Source organism: Dipodomys ordii, unplaced genomic scaffold (assembly GCF_000151885.1).
Source record: "Dipodomys ordii isolate 6190 unplaced genomic scaffold, Dord_2.0 Scaffold11, whole genome shotgun sequence".
Taxonomy (NCBI): domain Eukaryota; kingdom Metazoa; phylum Chordata; class Mammalia; order Rodentia; family Heteromyidae; genus Dipodomys; species Dipodomys ordii.
Genome location: NW_012267227.1, coordinates 10342448 through 10367121, shown reverse-complemented (window position 1 = coordinate 10367121; position 24674 = coordinate 10342448). Strand labels below are relative to the sequence as shown.

The 24674-nt window shown below is 40.8% G+C and overlaps 1 protein-coding gene across 1 annotated transcript; it reads right to left on the bottom strand.

Moving 5' to 3' along the window:
* Nucleotides 1–1231: 1231 nt before the first annotated feature.
* On the bottom strand, nucleotides 1232–24511 carry Arpp19 (cAMP-regulated phosphoprotein, 19kDa). The gene is made up of 4 exons (XM_013010133.1): nucleotides 24453–24511; nucleotides 24231–24283; nucleotides 9361–9483; nucleotides 1232–5168 (listed from the first exon to the last, which is right to left on the bottom strand). Exons 2-4 carry the CDS (start codon nucleotides 24273–24275, stop codon nucleotides 4998–5000), a joined length of 339 nt encoding a protein of 112 aa, XP_012865587.1. The 5' UTR covers nucleotides 24276–24283; nucleotides 24453–24511; the 3' UTR covers nucleotides 1232–4997.
* Nucleotides 24512–24674: the final 163 nt, after the last annotated feature.

Sequence of the window (24674 nt, the reverse complement as noted above, 5' to 3'; positions counted from 1 at the left end):
TTTTTGCTTATGTGGTGCTGAGGAATCGAACCCAGGGCCTCATGCAAGCAAGGCAAGCGCTCTACCACTGAGCCACCTTCCCAGCCCTCAATCCTGCTTTCTTTGTTCCATTGGGGAAGTTTTTGTCACCACCCAGAGTTCTTTCACTTGACTCTTGTGTCCTTGACAAACCTCCACCATTCCATTTTCCTTGCTGCTTTCACAATCACTTCTTTACTTTCCTAGCACTGAGATGTATCAGGCCTGTCGTGTGCATTTCCTCCTGAAGTTCTAGAACCAACCGTTTCAAGTGAGCTTAGATTCTTTTCATTGAAAAATGGTATTAAAAACAAAAAGCAAAAATGGTGCTTTGTTGTTAGGGTCTAGAACTGCACCTACAGAGCAAGGAAACCTAAATGTACACATTTCTATAAATACATCCTCCACCTCCCAAGTGCTGGGATCATAGGCATCTGCTACTATATCTGGATTGAGCTATCTTCTTTAATTAGCAAAACCAGGACAACTCTCATGTGTGTTGTGGGGTTCCAGTGAGATGACCAAGTGTATTGGAGTCTGAACTATGTATGTTCTATGCTCTACTGATCTTTTTTTTTTTTTGGTTGGTCCTGGGGGCTGAACTCTGGGCCTGGGCGCTGTCCCTCAGCTCTTCAGCTCAAGACTAGCCTGCTACCACTTAAGCCACAGCACCACTTTCAGCTTTTTCTGTTTATGTGGTTCTAAGGAATCAAACCGAGGGTCTCATGCATGCCAGGCAAGCACTTTATCACTGAGCCACCTTCCCAGGCACCCCCCACCCTTTTTTTTTTTAGGTGGGTCATGGGGCTTGAACTCTGAGCCTAGGTGCTGTCCCTCAGCTCCTCCGCTCAAGGCGAGCGCTCTACTACTTGAACCACAGTGCCACTTCCTGTCTTCTTGTGGTTGGAGACTCATGGACTTTCCTGCCCAGGTTTGCTTTGAACCATGATCCTCAGATCTCAGCTTCCTGAGTAGTTAGGATTACAGATGTGAGCCACCGGGGCCCAGTAGCCTTTAGTTTTTGAGACTGGATCTAAGTATACTAGAGTATAAACTTGGTAATACAAAGCCTTTGTAAACAAGCTGCTAGATTTCATTAATTCCTTAAAACCAAATCTAAGACTGTAACCATCAAATCCCTTCTGCATATAACAGATGAATTTTAGAAAATGTCCCAAACACATTAAGAAATAACACAAAACTACAAATTGAATCAATAAAAATTAGGTAGACCAATTTATTTCTTTTTTTGGATATTTCACATGTATAATTGTGGAGAGCTATCAACAAATTTCAGCATCAACTGCCAACTTTGTATACATGTTTAACAAAAAAATAAATAAATAAAAGGCTTCCAGGCCTTTTTAATACAGGCCAAGTATCCTGTGGCAAAACAAAATGGTCTTGGTGCGGGAAGATTTGAGGGTGCAATATGAAAGGAATTAAGATGTTTTCTTGCTGTTCAGTTGGCAAATAACAGAGCACAAACATACACTAAATGGCCATCATGGTATTCAACAATCTGTAAAAATAATTCTGAAGGCTGAAACTAGTAAGTATCCAAAAGTGGTGTTACCTGTAAGACTTGATCCTAATTTTCTAAGGTGCAGTAGGGCATAGGGAAGAGACGGGGAAGGCTGTCAGTGTGTGCTGACTTTGAGCTGGGACAGTGGCTCCCGTCAGTTCATATCCAGATCAGGAAGATGTTTTGGAAATTTTGTAACGTCCCAAACTGGCATATTGGAAAGGCTACTAAGGACCAATAATTTCATTAGCCATTTACTGAGTGCCAACAGTGGTCTCTAGGAATACACAGGGATTTAGGTGGGAGAGGATGAGACAAAAGCAGGAAAATGAAGAGGGATGCAAATCTGTGTGAATGTTGTTGGAAGCTGTTTTGGTAACCACTCCGAGAAGTTCTTTCCATAGACTACCATCACCAGACAATAGTTTTAAAGCACAATTTGAAGAGAATACAGTTCGGTTTTGATAAAGACTATTTCCAAGAATACAAGTCTGACTGAGTAAAAAATATCAATAAATATTCAGAGGTATATTTGTGTTACAGCAAGTAAAAACAACTAATTGGAACTGTTGAATTAACACACAGAGGCCTTAATGAGGAATGCCTGAAATAGTCTTAAGACATATATTTAGGTCAGCAGCACAAGATAACCAAGTAATTCAAAGACTATAAACATGTTCCTTCCAATTCACCAAAAATGATTATATTGCAACTTTCCAAGAATTGGGGTTTTTTTCCCCCCTAAATCCATACTATCAAAAGTAGAAACTACTGGACACGAAACAAGTAATTTCAGACTTAAGCCAGTTTTCATGAAGTATTTCTTGGTGTTCTCTAACATCAGTCTATGGCAAACAGGATGATGATTCTAACCATGAACCATTTCTCAAACCACAGCTCTAAACGGAAATGGATGATGCTCATCTTATCAAAATGATGCTCCAAGAACTAAGAATGTCAGTAAACTCAGCACTGAAGCACAACAACAAAAAAATATACAAAATTGGAAACTCCCATCTCCAGCACCAATAATGGAGGCTAAGCAATTACACTTTAAAATCCTTAACAGGTCTTTCCTAATGGAAAATCCTGAGATTTTTTTTTTTTTTAAACACTGTGACTTTATAGAAGGCAGGTTGGCTTAATGAGGAAATTTACTAGAGACAACCAACAGTCTTTGATTTGGGGCACTTAACTCTTTTCACAGACCCTCAGCCAGCTTTGAGGTAGATTATTTAGTACTGCATTTTACAAATTAAAACTCAAGCATATGTCAAGTCACTTATCATAAACTATGGGAGTCCTCTTAGGGTCAGAAACAACTGTTTCTCTTATCTTTCAGATGCATTGTCTGATGCCAATATTAATGGGAAACAAAAACAAAAAAACCCTACAACAAAAAACCCGACTAGAGATAATAGGAATTTTACTTTTTTTTTTAATTCTTAAATTGATCCTATAGTGAGTTATACACTATATGGCAGAATAATCCACTTGCTCATTTGTTACAAATATAACTAAGCCATAGAATTATGAATGAGCACAGTACTGTTTTGGAGATGGTTGGAATAGGACAACCAGACTTTGAGCACAGGTGCTTAGTTCAATGCACTATCTACCTATCTACTGTTGTATGGGATCATGGGAAAGCAGGTTATAAAATGGAGGACCTAGGAAAGATTCCTGGATCCCATATTGGGAGGAAGGGGGTTGTGGGCATGTGCAAGTCCAAATGAAGAGAAAAACACTTATCATCCAGGCTGCGGACCCTTATTAAGCTACAGCACCAAACCTGGGAGAAGGGTGCTGAGAGAATTTGTCCCAACAAAGTCTTGTACAGTTCTCACTAGAGAAACCACAAATAAAAGTAAATTGGTACTTTATTAAAATGACATTGACAGAAGCAATTACCAAAATGATTTAATATGAATTTTATCTACCATGTAAATTAATTGTCACAGGCCCACCTAAATTCTCTTAGAATGCTTCTCATGACGGTTTCCTGTGCATCTTTGCAACTATACTTCACTGTAAAGTTCCTATAGAACCGAAGCTATAGCTCAGTGATAGAGTGCTTTGCCTAGCAGGTGGATGGTACTGAGCGTGACACCCAGCATTGCAAAAAAAAAAAAAGAACCCCAAAATTCCTTTTATTTAAATAACTGTCAAATATTAGCAATGAGGGATTAAGAGTGGTTAACTGAGAAGTTAGAAAACATAATTATTGTTATAAAAGACAGTGTCCACTTATGTTTTCATATAAAACCAAACAGCCAACAGCCAAAGAGTAAAGAAAACAGGGAGATGGGGGTGGGGGGAGGTGGCATAATATGCAAGCCCTTTAGTGTCCCTAAAGTTGAGTGTGGAAGTAACAAGCTTACATTTAGAAAGTTTATATAAATTATACGAATTGTAATTTTCAAAATGATACATTCTGCACAGGACAAAAGATATGCCTAAGCAATATACCACATTTGCACAAGGCCACTGAAATCAGGGATATTAGAAGCAAATGAAAAAGCTTAATTCTATGGCAGACCGAGCCAAGATTTCAGTTTGGTATTCTATAAGCCCCAAATTGTAAACTATTTTTATTATACAAAAGCTGTAAGGACATAGTTTGTTGTTTGCTGTTTTTTGTTTTAAAAAGAACTCTTGTGCTTCTGGTTGGCACATTATCTACTTTCCAATATGTGAAATTAACACAGACATTTGTGAAAGGTTGTGCAAAACTTGTATTTACAAAAATGGCACAAAAGTGAATGCAACACAGTCATTGCACATGCACGCTTCATTCACATCTTCCACCATGAAAGGGTTGTAATGCCACAAAAGGGGGGACTTCACCAACAGCTGCTAAGCACTGAAGCCATACAAGTTATACTGGAATGGACAAATATTGCCCAAGGGAGATTCTACTGTGAACGCTGAGACAGGTTGAAGGCCATTAAACACAGTTATTCCAATCTTTTGGAGCCCCATTAACTTGTGTTTGGGTATGTGACTTTTCTTCCAACTTGTGGTCTTAAACTTCCATTTTACAAAATCCAGAAGGAAATACAAAAGAAATCAAAACAACAGAGGTCATATTAAACAGGAGTTAGCGTATGAAGCTATAATTAAGATGGAGAAAGAAAGTCAGAACATTAAAATGGTACAACTTGCTTTGTTAGTTGTTGGAACCAGTCCTACATTAGAAGTTAGGTAATATACACAATTATTTTCAAGTAGATTACTTATGTTGTTCTAACAGGTCCTTCTCATCAGTGCACTGTTAAGCTAACCAAAACCTCTACAAAAGAACAGTCCCTTACAATCGCAGCACACACTACCGCTACCGGCAAAGCTGTCAGTCTCAAAAGACTTAGTGAATGAAAAGAAACAGAAGTGGATAAGTAACATATTAAGGAGGAATAATGGGAATTAGAAGATTCATGCAGTTCAGCTCTTTTAATCAGCCAGCCAGCTTGCTAGCGACGAGGGAGGGTTTCCGCTGAGGAAGGTCCTGTGGAGTGGGAATGTGGTCCCCAGTGACCTCTGTCTTGTCGGGAGCTGCAGTGGGCAGTTGCTTATTCTTCATCTTGGCTTTAGCCATGTTGTAATCTCCAGAATCAAAATATTTTTGCTGCAAGTAATAAACAAACACAGGTTAGAGTTTAAAAAAGCGTTCATGGGGTTGGGAATTGCCTTAGTGGTAGAGTGCTTGCCTAGCACACATGGAGCCCTGGGTTTGATTCCTCAATACCACATAAACACTAGAGCTGGGGCTCAAGTGATAAGAGTGCTTGAGCAAAAGAAGCTCAGGGACAATGCCCAGGCTCTGAGTTCAAGTCCCAGGACCGGTTTAAAAAAAAAAAAAAAAAGAGAAGAAAAAAAAAAAAACTTCCATATACCATCGGACTGATTTAAGATGTAGATGTGACCTTACATTGACAGCAGGAAATGAGCTGGTCTGAGTAAATTTCAACAGGTTAGTTAAGACAAAACTGCTCACATCTCTGTACGGAGTTCAAGCATAAGCCTGAGATGTCAGGCAGGCATACCACCTCCAGGCTTACTGGATCTGTGCTGGCTCTACTATAAAACCCCCAAAAGTCTGACATCAAACCACATGGGAATAAAGTGTGCTGGATGGGGGGTAGGGGTGGAGGAGCCTTCATGTCTAAACACAACCATCTGGGAAAAATTCTTGCTTAAATGATTAAAACATAAAAACATGCAATTCATCAACTTGCATTTAAGGATGTGCCACTCACTCCCTCAATCCTGTTTAGTTGTTGGTACTACATTTCTGCAAAAATTTAAATCATGTACAAGACACTATGTGAAAACGAACTTTACAACTTGGGGAGGGGGAGTTGGAGAGGTGGGGAAAGGGATGGTAGGGGAAAAACAAAGGAGGGGGTAACCATGCTCTGTAGGAAAGGTACTCATGTAACTGTAACCCCTCTGTACAGTATCTTTACAATAAAAAATTATATAAAAATTTAAATCACAGCCGGGCACCAGTGGCTCACGCCTATAATCCTAGCTACTCAGGAGGTTGAGCTCTGAGAATCACAGTTCAAAGCCAGCCCGGGCAGGAAATCCCTGAGATTCTTATCTCAAATAAACCACTAGAAAACCGGAAATGGCGCTGTGGCTCAAGTGGTAGAGCGCTCGCCTTGAGCTGAGGAGCACAGGACAGCCAGCGCCCGAGCCCAGAGTTCAAGCCCCACGACCGACCAAAAAAAAAAAACAAATAAAAAATTTAAATCAGTAATCAAACAAGGGCAGCTCAAAAAATTAAGATTAAAAATATAAATGCTAAGGTAATGGAAGAACTAAACTCTCTAGACATTAACCCCCATCCCATTACACTTCCTGTTTTTTTAACAAGGTGCAGAGTTAAATACAACTATGGTTCCTTTTATTTGGAGGAAGAAATAAGGTAGCTGTTTATCAATAAAATACAGATTATTATGGTGACAGATAAAGATTATAGCCCTAATAAGTTAATCAAGACTGACTTCCAGACCAAAAAAACCCACTTATTTTCTTGAGTTCCGACTTTTGACTGTTGTACTGAGTGAGTGACTGTTATCCATGAGGCACAGTGTAGGAGTTGAAGGAGATATAAAACCGTATGACAATAACCAAGTGAATCCATTATCTAATACTATCTAAACAATACAAGGCCCTAAGTGCTCAAAAGAGGGGACTGTTATCTCATTCTGGAGTTAGCCATAAAGGAAGTAAAAGAGAATAATGATGGCCTGGACCAAGAGTAAACGAGATTAAAATTCTCTCAAAAGATTTCAGGAACTTGTCCTGCAGTAAAATCCAGTAGCTAGAAACTCCTAAGATTTTCAAGTGGTCCAGGAAAAAGACCTCATCAGTTGTTTCTCTCTAGGGGTTACACTTTGATGAGCCACATCTCGTCTTTCCATGGTACCCTAAAGTATACCCAAAGGGTAAACTATGGAACAGTAATGATGAACTTGGGGTCAGGCCCTGCTGAGGCTGTTGCAGCTCCATTTCTGCATGATGTTTAAAATGAGAGGGGAGGTGGGCGACAAAAAAAAAAAGCGAGAACTCAGATGCACTGTGTATTAAAGAGCTGCTTCTGAGTTTAGAGGCATCTGGAGGAGGACACACCCGCCTCACAAATTTCTTCCTGTCAAAAGTACCAAGTGGGAAATGTAACATACAGTGCAAAAATCTCTTTAATATAATGAATTTAGCTTCTAGTGACAGCAATTTTATTGTTAGCAAACATCATAATGGTATCACTTAGCTGTAGATTAGCCTATCCTACCTAGGGGAAATAATTCAATTCCATTATTGTGCTTAGAGATGAGTTAAGATTTATTGTCAATGTTTGACAAACAGAATAGGTTACTAAGTAATGACAGAACACTCTGTACAGAGATTCAGTAGAGACTATGGTACAAAGATTGTCAAGTGATACTAGACTGATGTTTATCATATTGGGATCCAACACAGTCTAATGGATATTAACAGCCTCTAAAAATTTCTCATTTTTTGTTTCTAAATAAAAATACCTAAAACTTAAAACCCATATTCTAGATAAAAACCTTAGAAAAGCTTCCTCTCAAATATAGAAGCTTGCATTGGTATTTAGTTACTGTTACACAATACTAATCACCTAAGTAATAATGTTTAGCATCAAAGCTGTGTTTCTTACAACTGTATCCTCAGTGGACTTCACAAACTCGACGTATTCAGGAAAATATGCTAGACAGGACTGGAGAGTGGTCTACATGGTCTTTTTGGTGAAAGTTTACTATGTTATATAACATTAACTTCAAAAGTTTACTATGTTATATAACATTAACTTCATAATATAAACTTCAAGAGGAGGACTTAAGACAATTAGAAATTTGAATCCATCCCTCCGAAACGGTGAAACTAAAGATGTTAAATATTCTGTTTTATTCATTCATGACAACTCATTAAATATTCCTGTTGAATACTTACACTGCTTCTAATTACGGTTAAAGAAACAGGGAAAAATATTAACTTAAAACACTCTTTCCTCTAATTGAATTGTTACTTTGGATTAATTCATAAGAGATTATTCATTCAAAGAAAGCAGGCATTTTTTTAAAATCTTAATACCATTTTCCAAAGAGAAATACTTTTGTTTACACAAAAGAAAGAGCATACTAATACTAATTTCATTCAATTCCAACCTCACCAAAAAAATATTTTCTTAGTTTAACTATACATATATTATCCATATTGTACATTTCACTGAATACTAATATGGATATTTGTTTTAATAATTACATTTCCTTTGTTTAAATCTTTTAACTAGGGTTTTCATGTACTGTAATGGTTTCCTTGTACATTTAAAATTTTTTGGTACTAATGTCTAACTGCATGGAATTTTGTATTTTTGATATTTTTAATTTTGATTTTTACTTCAAATCTGTGTTATTTTATGTAAAAGTAAAGTGTTCTATTTTTGAACACATAAACATCATTTGTTAAAATATTCTTTTCTTCTGGAATTCTGATTTGGAAAACAGCTCATATGTAACTGTGGAGTGACTCATGCTCCATTCTCAGACATATTTTTCTATGAAAGCAGCAGGTTCCAGTGTATTTAAGAAGAAACAGGATTGGTACCTCATTCAGCAAATAATTTCCTTCCACATATATATATATATATATACACACACACAAATATATATATAAATACTTCTTTGCTCCTATATAGTTAATTTACATGTGCTTAAGCTGAAAATGGAGCCCTATTTTATTTTTTCTTTTAATTTGGGCTACTGAAATTACAACATGTAAATTGTATTAAAAGTTATGCTGACTGTAAAACACATGACCTAAAGAAGATACTAAAAACTGTGGTTTTACAAGTGATCATTTCACCCAAATAAATATTTTAAAGCTTTATACGGGAGTAGGAATCACCTTTAAAACAGGCAAGGCTAAAAAAAATACAGGTGGCAAGATAAAATTCCAGTTTCTGGATAGCAGTTGCTTTTGGAGAAAAGCATTATAAATGAAACACAGGGTAGGCTTGAATTAATCTACACTTACTTCCTTACAAAGACTAAATCTAAGTAATGGTACATGGGTTCCATTATCTGTAATATGCTGCATGTGGAATAATTTATAATTAAAAACATTCCTTTTATTATTCTTTCTTCACATTTATGAAATGAACCCAGTAAAAACACTGAAAAATGAGCTTTATACACACACCATTAAGTAGAGTGAAATATGCATTTATTTCACATCTCTTATGGCACACTGACTTCACATAGCTGAACATTTATCTACATGCAACTTACCCCTTTCTGTAATCGTTTCCTTAGAAAATCTGAACCCCCAGGCTTCTGTCCCAGGTGAGGATATCTTGCTTTTAATTTTGCTTCTTCAGCTTTCTCTGGACTAGTCACTTTATCTTCCATTTCCTGAAATAATTTCAAACAAATTACCTCTCTAAAACAATTAGTTAAAGTAATTCACTTCTTAATATCTGGATTCTGATTTTAGATACCAATGAACATAGCATCTAACTAAGAAATTAAACCCAGAAACCTTTAAGACGTCTCTGTCTTGTTTTTCAAATGTCCCATGTGACAGCTCTATTATAGCTGTGATGCATGTGTAACACCCCACACACTGGATAAAAATATCAGGATAGCTCAGCTCTAAAGTCTTCCTTGCCATTACTTTCCAGTTATGTAGAATACATTTATAGTTAGTCACCTTCTATGGAACTCTTCAGCTCTTTGTCTATATTTAGAGATTATCCTGTTAAAATTGAAAAGATCTTTTCAACTTCTTAGTTGTCCAAAATTTACGTAGGAATCCTAAAATTCTTTACTAGAATTAACAACAGTGTACTTCTTTGCATATTTTTTCCTGAAAAAATACAGAAGACCTTAATATTTGCAAAAGAAGAGACAAATTTTCTTTATTCCTCCCATCTAGATTGGGGTTGTAGCTGAGTAATAGAGCACTTGCTTAACATAAAGGGAAAAACCTCTGGGTGTAATCCCCAGCACTGCCAAAAAGAAAAAGCAAGCTAACTCCTTAAAAAAAATAAAATAGGGCTGGGAAGGTGGCTCAGTGGTAGAGCCCTTGCCTTGTATGCATGAGGCCCTGGGTTCGATTCCTCAGCACCACATAAGCAAAAAGAAAAAAGCTGGAAGTGGCTCTGTGGCTCAAGTAGTAGAGCGCTAGCCCTGAGCTGAAGAGCTGAGGGACAGCGCCCAGGCCCAGAGTTCAGTCCCCACGACCGGACCCAAAAATAAATAAATAAAATAAAATAAATAAAAAATCTTTATGAAGGTTGTATTCTTTAAAGTAGGAAACTATCTTTTCAGCCGGGCACAGTGGCTGTAATCCTAGCTACTCAGGAGGCTGGGATCTGAGGATTGTGTGGTTCGAAGCCAGCCTGGGCAGGAAAGTCCATGAGACTTTTATCTCCAATAAACTACTAAAAAGCTGGTGTGTTCTCCCGGAGCAAAAATAAACTCAGGGACAGCACCCAGGCCCAGAGTTCAAGCCCCAGGACCGCAAAAAAACAAAACAAAACAACTTTTCTGACAAAACTGCCCGATATTTTTGCTTTGGTTTGGTTTGGTAGTGTTGTACCAAGTCAGGACCTCACTCGTGTAGGCAAGTGCTCCATAAATGAGCTACATCCAACGAATCTTTTTTCTTTTTCTACCATAGGGCTTCAATTCAGGGTCTGGGTGCTATCCCCGAGCCAATCTGTGCTCAAGGACAGCACTCTATCACTGGAGCCACAGCGCCACTTCTGGCTTTTTCTGAATAGTTTATTATTAGAGATAAGAGTCTCACAGACTTTTCTGCTCAGGCTGGCTTTGAATTGTGATCCTCAGATCTCAGCCTGAGCAGCTAGGATTACACAGACAGGTGTAAGCCACCAGTGCCAGGCTCATCCTGTCAATCTTGAGCCTATTTCTTTTTACTGACTTGACTTAGTCTCCATTCTTTCAAAGTGCAGTAGGATTTATCACCTCATGGTAGGTATTGCACAAGAAGATGAATTAAGAGACAAAACTGTCCTGTGATGGGGAGGTGGATTAGCTGGCAAGGCAGTGTCTAGCTAATGGACTTGTTTCTGCACATCACATCAGCAAAATCACACCCTGGGCACATTTCAATTCTTCCGGGTAATTTATGCATAGTCCAAAGTAGAAATGTTAAGTCCATAAATGTCAAACCAACTATTTTTATATAGCAAGTAAATAATTTATCTAGGAATTGAAAACCTAACAGCCCACATTTTTGGCACAGATTTTCCTCAAATTTATTTCATACAGTTTTTTTTTGTCATCAGGGGCCTGAACTCTGGGCCTGGGCGCTGTCCCTCTGCTCTTGAGCTCAAGGCTAGTGCTCTACCACTAAGCCACAGCACTACTGGTTTTTTCTGCTTATGTGGTGCTGAGGAATTGAACCCAAGGCCTCATACATGCAAGGCAAGCACTCTTCAATTGAGCCACCTTCTCAGCCCCTTCATACATGTTTTATAACCAGTTTTATTCATAAATGGTCACTACTTTCTTCACTCTGAAACAACTCCTTTGTGTGCTGTTAACCCTTTTGGTTTTGAAGGCTTTTGACCAAAAGGACCTTGCTGTCAAGATATTTTGTTTTCTGTAGGGCCCTTTTTATATGTACAGGCTCCTTTCCTGCCTCAAGTGTTCTACATACTCTTTTTTCTTTTGTGTCTGTACAAGGAGTGGAGCCTGAACTTAGAGCTTCAGCTCACTTGGCTTTTTTCTTTCCAGGGTGGTACTATACCACTTGAGCAACAGCTCCACTTCCTGCTTTTTGCTGATTAAAGACAAGTCTTCTGAGTAGCTAAGATTACAGACAAGAGCCACTAGCACTTGGCTTCTACTCTTTTATGCTCCAGTTTCACACATCTATGTTGATTACCAATCTCTTTACAGTGGTTACATCATTCACTCACAGGATTTACCCAAAATTATGAGACTTAAGGGTGTGCCCTGGGCTAGAGTCATGGCTCAAGTAGTAGGGCACCTGCTTAGCAGGCCCTGAAGTCAATCCTCAGTTACACACACACACACACACACTCTCTCTCTCTCTCTCTCTAAGCAAATGAAAAAAAAAATATGTACCCTCAAGAGAGTTCAAGTAAAAGGGAAGTGACGTAAGACTGCATGGACTGCATGTTCACTTTTGTCCTAATGCTTGGATACGTTTCAGTGTGTGAGAATAACCTACAGTCTTATCACTGGAGTGCTAAAACAACAACAACAAAGCCCTCTAGCACAAGCTTGCTACCTCTGTCAGTGGTGAGCACCCTAGCTGTATGTTTAAATACTAGACAAAAAAGGGACTGCTTGACCTAGTGAAAATGGATGGCAGAGTATTGTCCCTTCTTTTTTTTTTTTGGTTCCGGTCGTGGGGCCTGAACTCTGGGCCTGGGTGCTGTCCCTCAGCTCTTCAGCTCAAGGCTAGTGCTCTACCACTTGAGCCACAGTGCACTTCCGGCTTTTTTTCTTTTTGCTTATGTGGTGCTGAGGAATCGAACCCAGGGCCTCAGGCATGCAAGGCAAGGGCTCTACCACTGAGCCACCTTCCCAGCCCCGTATTGTCCCTTCTTTAGGAGTTTGAGTTTCTCAAGAGTGATTTTAGTTATGAGTGGTTTTTGCCTTCCTTTTAAGAACCTAATCTGCATGTCAGACAGTGTGACTATGCTTTACTACCAACAAAAGCTGCAGAAATTACACCAACTGAATGCTAACAGTGTAGGAAGGTGGACGAGGCCAGGACAGCTGGCTTGGTGGGGCCACTTCATGTACACCTCTACCCCAGCCCATCAGTGCTCCTAGTGCTAACATTTAGAAGAGGAATTGGAAGGAGGACCCTACTCTTGGGTTACCCCTGTACACCTAGCTAACTTTAAAAGCAAAAGTGAAAAAGGACTGGAGGTTGATTTGTAACCTAGCACCTTCAAGCAATAGGACTTTATTATTATTATTTATTTTTTGCTGGTCATGGGGCCTGAATTCTGGGCCTGGGCGCTGTCGCTCAGCTCTTCAGCTCAAGGCTAGCGCTCTACCACTGGAGCCACAGCGTCACTTCCGGCCTTTTCTGTTTATATGGTGCTGAGGAATCGAACCCAGGGCCTCATGCTTGCAAGGCATGCACTCTACCGCTGAACTACCTTCCCAGCCGCAATAGGACTTTATTAAAGATCTACATTTGCAAAAAATAAGCTCTGCCCAGGCATAGAAAATGAGAGCTCTCCACTTCTTATTTTGACTTGAAACAAGAGTTCCTTAAGTAGAAAGGGTATTTCTTAAACATTTTAATATGTAGGTAAGAGTTTCTCTCCTTTCCGGAGACTTCTCTCATTTTATATAAGGGGAAGAAGTTGTATGCATATACAGACATAGCAAAATATAATTCCCTTGTACAAACAATTGGTGCTAATGTTTTAAAAAGCCAGGCACTGGTGGCTCACGTCTGTAATCCTTCCTACTCAGAAGGCTGAGATCCAAGGATGGAGGTTCAAAGCCTACTGGGTCAGGAAAGCCAATGAGACTCACATCTAATTAACCACTAGAAAAAACAGACATGGCTCTGTAGCTCAAGGTGGTAGAGCACTAGCCTTAAGCAAAATGAGCTCAGGGACAGTGCCCAAGCCCTGAATTCAGGTCCTACAACTAACCAAAGAACAAAAAACACACCAAAACCCCCACAAAAATAGCCAGGCACTTATGGCTTACACATGTAATCCGAACTACTAAGAATGCTAAGATCTGAAAGATCATCAGTGGCTCAAGTGATAGGGTGCTGGACTTGAGCAAAAGCAGCTTAGGAGAAACGTCCAGGCTCTGAGTTCAAGCCCCAAGCCTAACGTGTACATGTATGTACGCACGCGCGCGCGCACACACACACACACATGCAAAAACAAAGTTGTACAGTATTATGGCAGTTTTTCCACAAAAAACATTTCTGTATATTTTATATGACTTTAAATATGCCCAATTAAAAGTGCTTGGGCAAGGGGGAGAGACATATGGGGGATGGGAAAGGATGGGAAGGGGAAACAAAGGAGGAGGCAACAATGCTTAAGAAATTACCTTGCTCATTACCTTGCTCATGTAATTGTAACCCCTCTATATGGCATTTTTACAATAAGAAAAAAATAAATAAATGAATTTTTAAAAAGTGCTTGGGCAGGCTGGGAATGTGGCTTAGTGGTAGAGTACTTGTTTACCATGCATGAAGTCCTGGGTTCTATTCCTCAGTACCACATAAACAGAAAAAGCCAGAAGTGGTGCTGTGGCTCCAGTGGTAGAGTACTAGCCTTGAGCAAAAAGCAGGTCAGGGACAGTGCTGCAGGCTTTTTTTTTTTTGGTTGGTCGTGGGGCTTGAACTCTGGGCCTGGGCGCTGTCCCTCAGCTCTTCAGCTCAAGGCGAGCACTCTACCACTTGAGCTACAGCGCCACTTCCGGTTTTCTGGTAGTTTATTGGAGATAAGAGTCTCACAGTCGGTCTCTCCTGCCCGGGCTCGCTTTGAACTGCGATCCTCAGATCTCAGCCTCCTGAGCATCTAGGATTACAGGTGTGAGCCACCAGCGCCCGACTTGCTGCAGGCTCTTAATTCAAGCCCCAGGACTGGCATTAAAAAAACAAAAACAAAAAAAAAAGTCCTGGGGCAGCTGAATACCACTGGCTTATGCCTATAACCCTAGCAACTCAGGAGGCTGAGATAAGAGATCAGAGTTTGAAGCTCATCCAAGCAGGAAAGTTCATGAGATTTATCTCCAATTAGCCACCAAAAAGCTGTGGCTCAAGTACTAGTCTTGAGCAAGAAAGCTCAGGAGAGGACCTGGAAGGCTCTGAGTTAAGCCTCAGGACATGAACAAAAAACAAAAAACAAATCTTAGGTAAAACAATACTTACAACTGAAATAATGTTTAGGTTTAGAACATTTTCTAGAAAAGTGAACAAGTCAAGCCAAACACAGTGACTCACACCTGTAATCCCATTTACTCAGGGTGAGGCAGGATGAACAATTGAACCCAGGAGGTCTAGACCTGCCAGGGTAATACTCAATAAAATCCCATCTCAAAATAAAGCAAAGCAAAGCAAAGTGAGACAAGTCTGGGGACTTGTGGCTCAGGTGGTAGAGCACCTGCTTAACAAGGGTGAGGCTGGGTCAAACTCCAGTACTGGGGAGGAGGGGGGAGAACATAATGGTAGGTAGATCTCTGTTTAAAAGCTTCCTAGCTGTATTTAAATGTTTAGTTGTACCTAACCCCAAGAGGGAAAAGATAATGATACTTAATGTAGATCTACAAGACTCCTGTAATACTCGTCATGAATCATACAAAACATTCTTAACCATTTGCAGTTGCCAGCCCTTACCGACTCCTGTAATACTCGTCATGAATCATACAAAACCATTCTTAACCATTTGCAGTTGCCAGCCCTTACTGACTGGCAAATTTGAATGGCTGGACACTCACTGACATGCAGGCAGCTACAGGTATGAAAAACAGATGAAGTAGTGGCTGTATTGTGTCCATGGCATTTGACCCATTCCACTTTCTCTTCCTGGACTCTGAGCTCCCATTAGGTCCTGCCAATGACATCGCCACCAGATGAAAAGGTGTCAGGCAAAGAATCCATTCTGATCCTGGGGATGTCTAGCACTGGCAGACAATAGTACTCCTGTGAGTTACTGCAAGCTAGTAGTATCTCAAAATAATATGGGCTCTTATAGCAGCGACACTCATGGCTCCCTTTAGGCCAAATCAAAGCAATCCTTCACCTATGGCAACATGACCTTTCCCCCTTTCGTTCTTCCATCTCTCCTAATAACCTGTAATCTAACTGCCCACTCACTTCCTTCCTGTTTGACATATGCAAAATGGTTTCTACTCCTATCTCTTCGTGGAGGATAAATAAAAATCACGTAAAATAATCAATTGATCTCTCTAGTCATTTTCAAAAATACAAAGCAGAACTCAGGAGTAGAACACAAGATTGGCAAGCTTGGTTTAAATTCCAGCTCCACAAAACAGAAGCTGTAGACATAGCTCAAAGCTTACCTAGCCTGCCCAAGGCTATAGGTCAGAGTGGAGAGAAATCCGAGTATGACGATGGGATAGGGGAGCACATCTAGTTTAATAGGACAGGACACATTTATACAATAACCGAAAAGAAGTGAAGGTAGTCACATGGGTGGATCAAATCCTAAAATGTCAATTATCACAACAGCCATAAATGGCCTGATAAGCTGACTAAAGGGGCCATGAAACAATTCCATCTCGTTCATTTTCATTCAGTCCACAATCTATGACTACAATTCATTAGGTTAAAGTGAATCATAAATAAATTCCTAATACCTGGAAATTAAAAACATAATTCATGGTTAAATAAAGTTGTAATAATTTAAAATACTTAGAATTAATGAATAATAAAAATTATCTACATAGGAAAACTCATAGGATACAGAAAGTTCCCTTAAAGGTTTGTTTTAAAAGAAGCTGAAAGTCAACCATGTGTGCATCCAACTTAAAGAGGGCTAGAGAAGACTGTGGCTCAGTGGCATTGTGGCTGCCTAGCATAAATGAATACTTGTGTTTGATCCTAGGAGTATTGAGTCTGGGACTTTCTGAACAAAGGAAGGAACCCAAAGAATATGAAGAAAATAAAACCCAGAAATTAGTGAAGACAAAAATAAATAAAGGAGCAACAAAAGGGAAAAAGTTTTTTGGGGGGCAATACTGAGGCTTGGACTCAAGGCCTATGATTGCTAGACAGGAACTCTATATCCTTTTTTGCTTTAGATTTGTAAACAGGCTCTGTTACATATGCCTGGGCTAGCCTGGACAGAGATCCCTTGTAACTGGGACAACAGACATGTGTCAACATGCACAGTCTTTTCTTTTCTTTTTTATTGTGAAAATACTGTACAGAGGGTTGGTTACAATTACATGGGCAAGATAATAAGTACATTTCTTATCAAGCATTGTAGCCTCCTCCTTTGTTTCCCCTTCCCATCCTCCCCCTCTTCCCACCCCCCCAAAGTTGTAAAGTTCGTTTTGGACATAACGACTTGTACATCTCATTGTTGCAATGGGTCCACCTGTATCCCTATTTAAACAATTTGTTTTTTCCCTTCCCCTCCACAAATTATACCAACATCAAATACAGTGAAAGCAGGGGTTATACCGTGGGGGAGGCAGTCTTTTCTTGATTGGGCTAGGGAGAGTTTCACCACAAAGTTGATGCTGGGCTGGCTTAGAATGGTGATGCTCTGGATCTCCACTTTCTGAGCAACTACAGGTGTGAACCACCTGTAGTCTGATTCGGAAATTTAACTCTTATGCCTTTGTGTTACACAGATGACTGAATTTTAGAAGTAGATGCTAGAATTCTATTTGCGTAGAAAATGGCACAGAAGAGAAAAGGCAGAACATGGTTAGAGTTCATTTGGATATAGGCTACGATGTGAGAAAACAGAAGCTCAGGGCATCTTAACAACTACAGATGCTCATGATGTTTTAAAACAAAATTCAAAAACTTAAATTTTACTTATTTTTTTTTTGGTGGAACTGGGAACTAAACCCAGGGGGTTTCACACACGCTAGGCAAGCACCCTACCACTGAGCCATGCCACAATCCAAGAATATTATTTTACAGAACAGTTAATTTTATAAATACACTTGTTCCAAAACAATATTCATTTCTAAGTCTGTTAGTGGAGTATAAATTACAAATGCACATGCTTTCTAAGGCCATTCAAAAGAATGCACCTGCCTAGCACATGTTAAGGTCCAGGGTCCAATTATCAGCATACACACAATTAAAAAAAAAAAACCTTCAGAAAATTAAGGATTATTTTGTGCTATGCTATAGATGAATGATAATTCTACCTAAATGATAAGATTTTTCAATTTTCAACAGAAATTATTCGGCTCCAGCAACAAAACCCTGACCATTCTAAGCAAGCTCTCTCTCCTTTAACTGCTCAGCAATTATGTTCACTGTTGAACCAAAGGATAAGTAAGTTAAAAGGAGTAAAAAAAAGCCAACAGAAGGTACTAATATTGTATCAATCTATAGAAGATTACTTTTAGTGGGGTACTGGTGGCTCATGCCTGTAATCCAAACTACTCATGAGGCTGAGGTATGAGGATTGAGGTTCAAAGCCAGCCAGGCCAGGAAAGTGTGAGACTCTTATCTTCAATTAACTGCCAGAAAAAAAAAAATCAGAAGTACCGCTATGGCTCAAAATGGTAGAGCACTAGCCTTGAGCAAAAGGTCTCAGGGACAGCACCCAGGTCCCAAGCTCAAGTCCCATGACCAACCCAAAGAGGGGGGAAAAAAAAGGTTACTTTTATAAGTCCTTACTGTTTGTACAGCCTGGCATTTAGTGAGGGTTCAATAAAAGTCTACTGAACGAACAAACATAATGTAAGTCAATTATTTCCATAAGACTAAGAAACTTCCTATAGACTTAGCTTATTTTGAGTACATTTCAGGTAATAAAACATACAGGTTCAGGAACAGAAGTTGGAAAGTATTGAAACCTTACACAAGCAACAAAAGCAAACTTAACAAACTGCTTGTTGTACAACACACTGCTAAGATAACTAAAACAAATATTTAAACATTTCCTGTGTTTGCCACAGAAAAGACTAGAGAACCTGGCTGGCTGTGGACACATACACACAGAAAAAGAAAAAGAAGAAAAAGAAAAGATACTTAAGCTTTCTAGTGACCAGAGATAGCATATCAAAAGAGCCTCAAGCTGGGTTGCCAGTTGCTCCTGACTCATTCCTGATTTCCTAACTTCTTGCAAGACTGAAAACTAGAAGATCATCACTGTTCCAGGCCAGCCCAGACAGAAAAGTTCTAGAGATCCCTGCTCGACCCATGGCTAGACAAGGTAGGACATGCCTAAATAACTTGAGAAGGCCAAAGCAGAAAAGTCTTTGAGACTCCCATCTCAACAGAAAAGAGGCTGGGCAAGGAGAAGTATGAGTATGAAGGCACAGAGTGAGCACCCAGTAACACCAAAACAACCAAACCAAATCAAACCACCTGGGGGGTGGGGGGGGGAGCCTGTCATTAATGTTTTGTTTTGGTCAGTCATAGAGCTTGAACTCTGGGCCTAGGGGCTTTAGCACAAGGCAGGCGCTCTACCACTTGAGCCACAACGCCACTTCCAGTTTTCTGGTGATTTATGGAAGAGTCTCATGAACTTTCCTGCCCAGGTTGGCTTTGAACCGTGATCCTCGGATTTCAGCCACCTCAGCAGCTAGTGAGCCACCAGCACCCGGTTTTATTAATGGCACTTTTTAAAACCTGGGAAAAAAGTAATACTTTACATCCACTATTAACTGCTTTATCAGAAATAGTTGTGCAGCTTGCAATGAGGTATGCATGAAGAAGGGCATCATTAGGCAATTTTGTTATCAAGTATTATTATGTGCTTACACAAATTAAGACAGCTACAAGGTCATACATTATACAACAGTCACACACGCACATCCTATTAGATAACACATTACGGTAACAGGCATGTCAATATTATTCTCCCTTTCTCTAACAAGTTTATCAATATGCCAAATTACAAACTATAATCCCCAGCCTCCCCTGTAGCTAGATATGACCCTATGCCTAAGGCCTAACCATTAAGGTATAGATGTAAGTTCATGTATGGGACTTTCTTTGAAGAACAGAATACATTCTTGGCCCTTTTTTTCTGGTCCTGGGGCTTGAACTCAGGGTCTGGGCACTATCTCTGAGCATCTTTGTCCTCAAGGCTACCACTCTGCCACTTGAGTCACAGCACCACTTCCAGCTTTTTCTGAGTATTTTATTGGAGATAAGAGTTCTTATGGACTTTCCTGTCTGGGCTGGCTTTGAACCATGACCCTCAGATCTCAGCTTCCTGAGTAGCTAGGATTACAGGTGTGAGCCACCGGCGCTTGGCCCCTTTGCCCTCATTGTTCTTTTTGCTGGTAAAGGGAACTTAAGATATGTGAAGCTTGGGCAGCCAGACTGGATCATGAGCTGATGTGATAGAATGAGAGATGAGCCAAAAAGGACTGTGTTCCCAGAAGCTAGAGCCACTGGCCGAGTGCTGGACTGCTTCTTCTGAACCTTGTTTAAATTTCTACGGCTTTCAGTTTTCTGTGACATGAGACCAAGTCTAGCTGATTAAAGACATTTGCTTTAGAGAAGACTCCATGCTAGACACTACAGGGGAGACAAAGGTTTGCAGCACTTAAGTCACACACTTGGGTAAGATGGTTCTGTGTCCTGATAGAAAAGAACAGAAGAGCTTGGCAGGACCACATAGGCAAAAGTAGAGTTCTGGAAGGAGGCAGGGAATGTGACAGAAGCTTGAACTCTAAGGTAAAGAGGTTGGAATCCGCCCTTTGACAGATAAACTTGCCCACACATAGGACTTGTCCAAGGTCACCCAGCCAGAGAGTAGCAAGGCCAATCTCAGTCTTCCTGATAGACACCAAGTCTAGTACCATCCCATAGTCCCAGGCTGCCTCCTAGACAACCTGGAGCAGAAGCAGGAGTGAAGGTGTTATGTGACAATGTGTAAGATCTCTTCCACTATGCATAAAGGCACCAAGTGTAGCTTTTAACAGAAATATTTCACGTGAGTTCCCTCCCCCACAGTATAACCCCTGCTTTCATTATATTTGATGTCAGTATAACTTGTGGAGGAGATGGGGAAAAACCAGTTGTTTAAGGATACAGGTGGACCTGTTTCAACAATGAGAAGTACAAGTTGTCATGTCCAAAACGAGCTTTACAACGTCGGTGGGGGGGGGGGGGGGGGGGGAAAGGAGAAGGATTGGGGGGGAGGGGGAGGCTGGGAAGGGATGTGAAGGGTAAACAAAGGAGGAGGCTGCAATGCTTGATAAGAAATGTACGCATTATCCTGCCCATGTAATTGTAACCCCTCTGTACAGTATGTTCACAAATAAAAATAAATTAAAAAAAAGAGAAATATTTCACGTGAGAGCTCTACTTTAGTTACCATTTGTAAGACATCTCACTTAGTTTGATGGTTATCTCTAGAAAACTTGCTGAGATCCTGGAACAATTTAAAAGCCATCACACACATGAGAATATACACACATAGTCACCTGTCTTGTTCAGATTTTAAATAGGTCTAAGCTAAGGTTTAAACTATATTACTACAGCCAATGCCGCTCTTTTCACTGCAGTACTAGCTAACACTGTTGTTGGTAACAGAATAGTACTAGTTTGGCAACAGTGGTCAGTCAGGAGGTGTGGCTCAAGTGATAGAAAGCCAGCAGAGGCTCTGAGTGTGAATCTCAGTACCACTCCCTTCCCCCAAAAAGTTGACAGATACTCTATGAGGTTTCTTAGAAGGACAACTTCAGTGTTTTGTTCTTGCTTCATTGGGGCTACAGAATCACCCATTTATAGCTAACTGGTGCCCAAGGGCTCCCCTCCAAAGTCTGAGTTCTTCCATACTCACATAAGTCCTATACTTTTTTTTTTTAACAGTTCCTACAATTTCAGTATATTGGAATTCAGTTTCATCAAAACACCAACCACACTTAATAGTTTAGATTGGTTTTATTTGTATACAATTTTAGTTTTAGATAAAGGGTAGGAACTTACACATTTAATGTTTGTATATTTATATTAAATATCATCCCAAAAAACAACCAGAGATCTGATTTTCTTAACCTGGTACAGAAATAGTTCCTTGGCTCTAATTTCATGAAGAACCCAGCTGTTTACCTATGTTTTTGAGTCAATGGCTAACCAGCCATAAAACTCTGAAGCTGAATACTTTGGCTTTAATTAAAAGGCCAACTGGGTACACAGACTGTAACCCAATTTTTTTAGGTTGCTTATCTTTTCTTCCAAATGGAAGAAACAGGTGATTTGGCTCCCAGGAACATGTAAATGACTTTGCATATTTCCCTCCCGGGTAGGGCCAGTATCCATGCCACAGGCACTCAACTACCTACAGAAGTTTCAACTCATGAAAGGACTTCATATCCCCAACACACTCTGGCTGGTATTAGTTACAGCAGCTAAAACCAAGGGACTTGAAATAAATGCTCAATGTACGTAAACACTAAAGCCACCCTCAATTCTTAAGAACCACACTAAGCTGTTCCAATTAAAAGCACTTACATTCTAGAAATCAATACTCCAGTTTGGCGATGTATTAAGAAACCTATGGAAGAAAAATACTTAGTGTACAATGGTGTACTAAGTCAAAATTGAGTTGGATTTCAGTGTTTAAGGCAAGACACTATAGAAATGGATTTGTTTTCTGAGTTCTTAAATCCCAAGCAATAATGGACTTTAAGAATAAGTAATAAATATAATAATTTTAACAACATCAACAGGAGATACTTCAGGATACTGCTAAGAGTAATCATTAAGCTGTATGATTTATTTGTAGTGTTTTTGCTTCAAAAATCCTTCCTTCTAGACTGGTGTATTGGCCCATACCTAAAATCCCAGCACTGGAGGGGAGAAGGATGAGGTAGAAGCCATCAGTTAAAAGGCCAATCTGGGCTACGTAGCAAGAGGCCATCTCAAATAGTCTTTCTTTCTACAAAGCATCAAAAATATCAAATTTTCACTGGGATATTCCTAAATAATGTGGTAATTTGGACAAATAAAATGTTACTGCTGATTTCTTGCCTTTCTTCAGTTACTTTACAGGTAATATAATCTACTTAAGAAGTTAACAAAGTTGAGAGAACTTCTACATTGGATTTAGAGCACCAAGTCCCAGGGAATGGATGCAATCGTAAACATAAACTCTTACAAAATACAACTGTTACACTAAATAATAATCCAGTAGTTTAATTCCTAAGAAAAATTGTTGGAACTTCTATTTAGAAAAGAAGTTATCATGGATTTTTCTCATTTCTTAGTCACATGTACTAAAGAAGGCAAAACAGCAGAAATTCTCATGATATGAAGAGCAGGCACCAGCCCAGATAAATATAAAGGCTCATGTTTATTGGTATTTCTGAAACATTTCTATCAGCAAAATACTACAAATGATTTAACAAATATTTCCATTTGCACAAAAACCCTGATCAACTAAAATTAGTTTAAAAAGGAGGGTAGAGGGAGGCAGGGGCCCCCTAAAATCTGTAATTCCAGCAAATACAGATGGAGATCAGGGAAAATACTGATTTGAGACCAGCCTGGCTAAAAAGACATAAGAGACTTCAACTCAACAAACAGACCAGGCGGTGGTGGTACGAATCTGTCATCTTAAGCTACAGGGCAAAGCGTGGCTCTGCAGCGTGGCTCAAATGGTAGAGGCACCTGCCTAGTAAGACCTTGAGTACAAACTCCACCCAACACTACAAGAACTAAGAATACTTGTAAAAAAAAAAAAAAAGTAAGCACCTTTAGAAAAAGTAAGAAGCTTTGGATTCCTAGTCACGTACCACCAACCTTTGTAATTTTAATCAAACAATAGATGGGAACGAATCCCACCAGCTATCATTTATTTAGGCCAGGGAGGAGCGGTACACTATACAATTATTCACCTAGAAGGGGGAGAGGGGTGGAGGAGGACAAATATGGGTACTACCACCAAAACTTCACAGGCTGGGTACGTGAAACCCACAATGTTTACGGCACCGACTCGGCCTACGGCACAGGTTGGAAGGGAAATCCTGGTCTCATCTCCGCCAGCGGACCACGAGGGGCTGCGGCGCGCCAACTTCCAGCGCCAAGGGGATAAGGGGGGGTGGGGTCTTGGGGAAAGTCGGAGGGCTCGCGGGGCACCGGAACCCCGGTTCTGGCAGCTACAGCAGTGACCCCACCCCACTTCGAAAGCATAGCTTTCCCCTCTCCCCCCCCCGACCCCAAGCCACGTTTCAAGAGAAAAACCAACGTTAAGCGTTCAAACGCGCAGCACGTTGGCCCTCGTGGCCGGTAATGGCAGTGAGTGGCGGGCGGGCAGGGTGCCCGGGGCCAGGGACCCGCCTTCCACTTCTCGCGGCCCGTTCTCGCTCCCAGGCCGGTTCCCGCTCCCAGCCCCGCGCCCGCGCCCAGGCCGGTTCCCGCGCCCAGGCCCGCTCCCGCGTCCAGGCCGGTTCGTGCGGCGTCCAGGCCGATTCCCGCGCGCAGGCCCGCTCCCGCTCACCTTCTGCTCCTCGGCCGAGGCCGCCTCAGGGACTTCCGCGGACATGATGCTCCCTGTGCAGACGAGACGCCGGGAAAAATGCGATTACCGGGTGGCCGAGGCCGCCCGCCTTCCAGCCCACTGCCCACCCAGCGCCCCGGCACCCCGGCCGCCGCCTTGTGACGAAACGTGCCCCCGAGGCGCCCGCGGCCACAGCTAGGACCCGCCGCGCCCCTCACCGACCTAACCCAGTTCCTCCACCTCGGCGACGTCTGAGCACTTCCCTTTTTTCCTTCAAAGGTCGCGGCTCGCGTCTGACGTCACTTCCGCCCGTGGGTACACCTCCTCCCAGGATTGCTGGGAAATGTAGTTCATTCATGGCGGCTACTCTTGATTCTTTCTGTCTAGGGGATTTTTGACTTTCTAATCTCCGCCCCGCTCCTATTTCCAAGTCCTTGCTTTCTG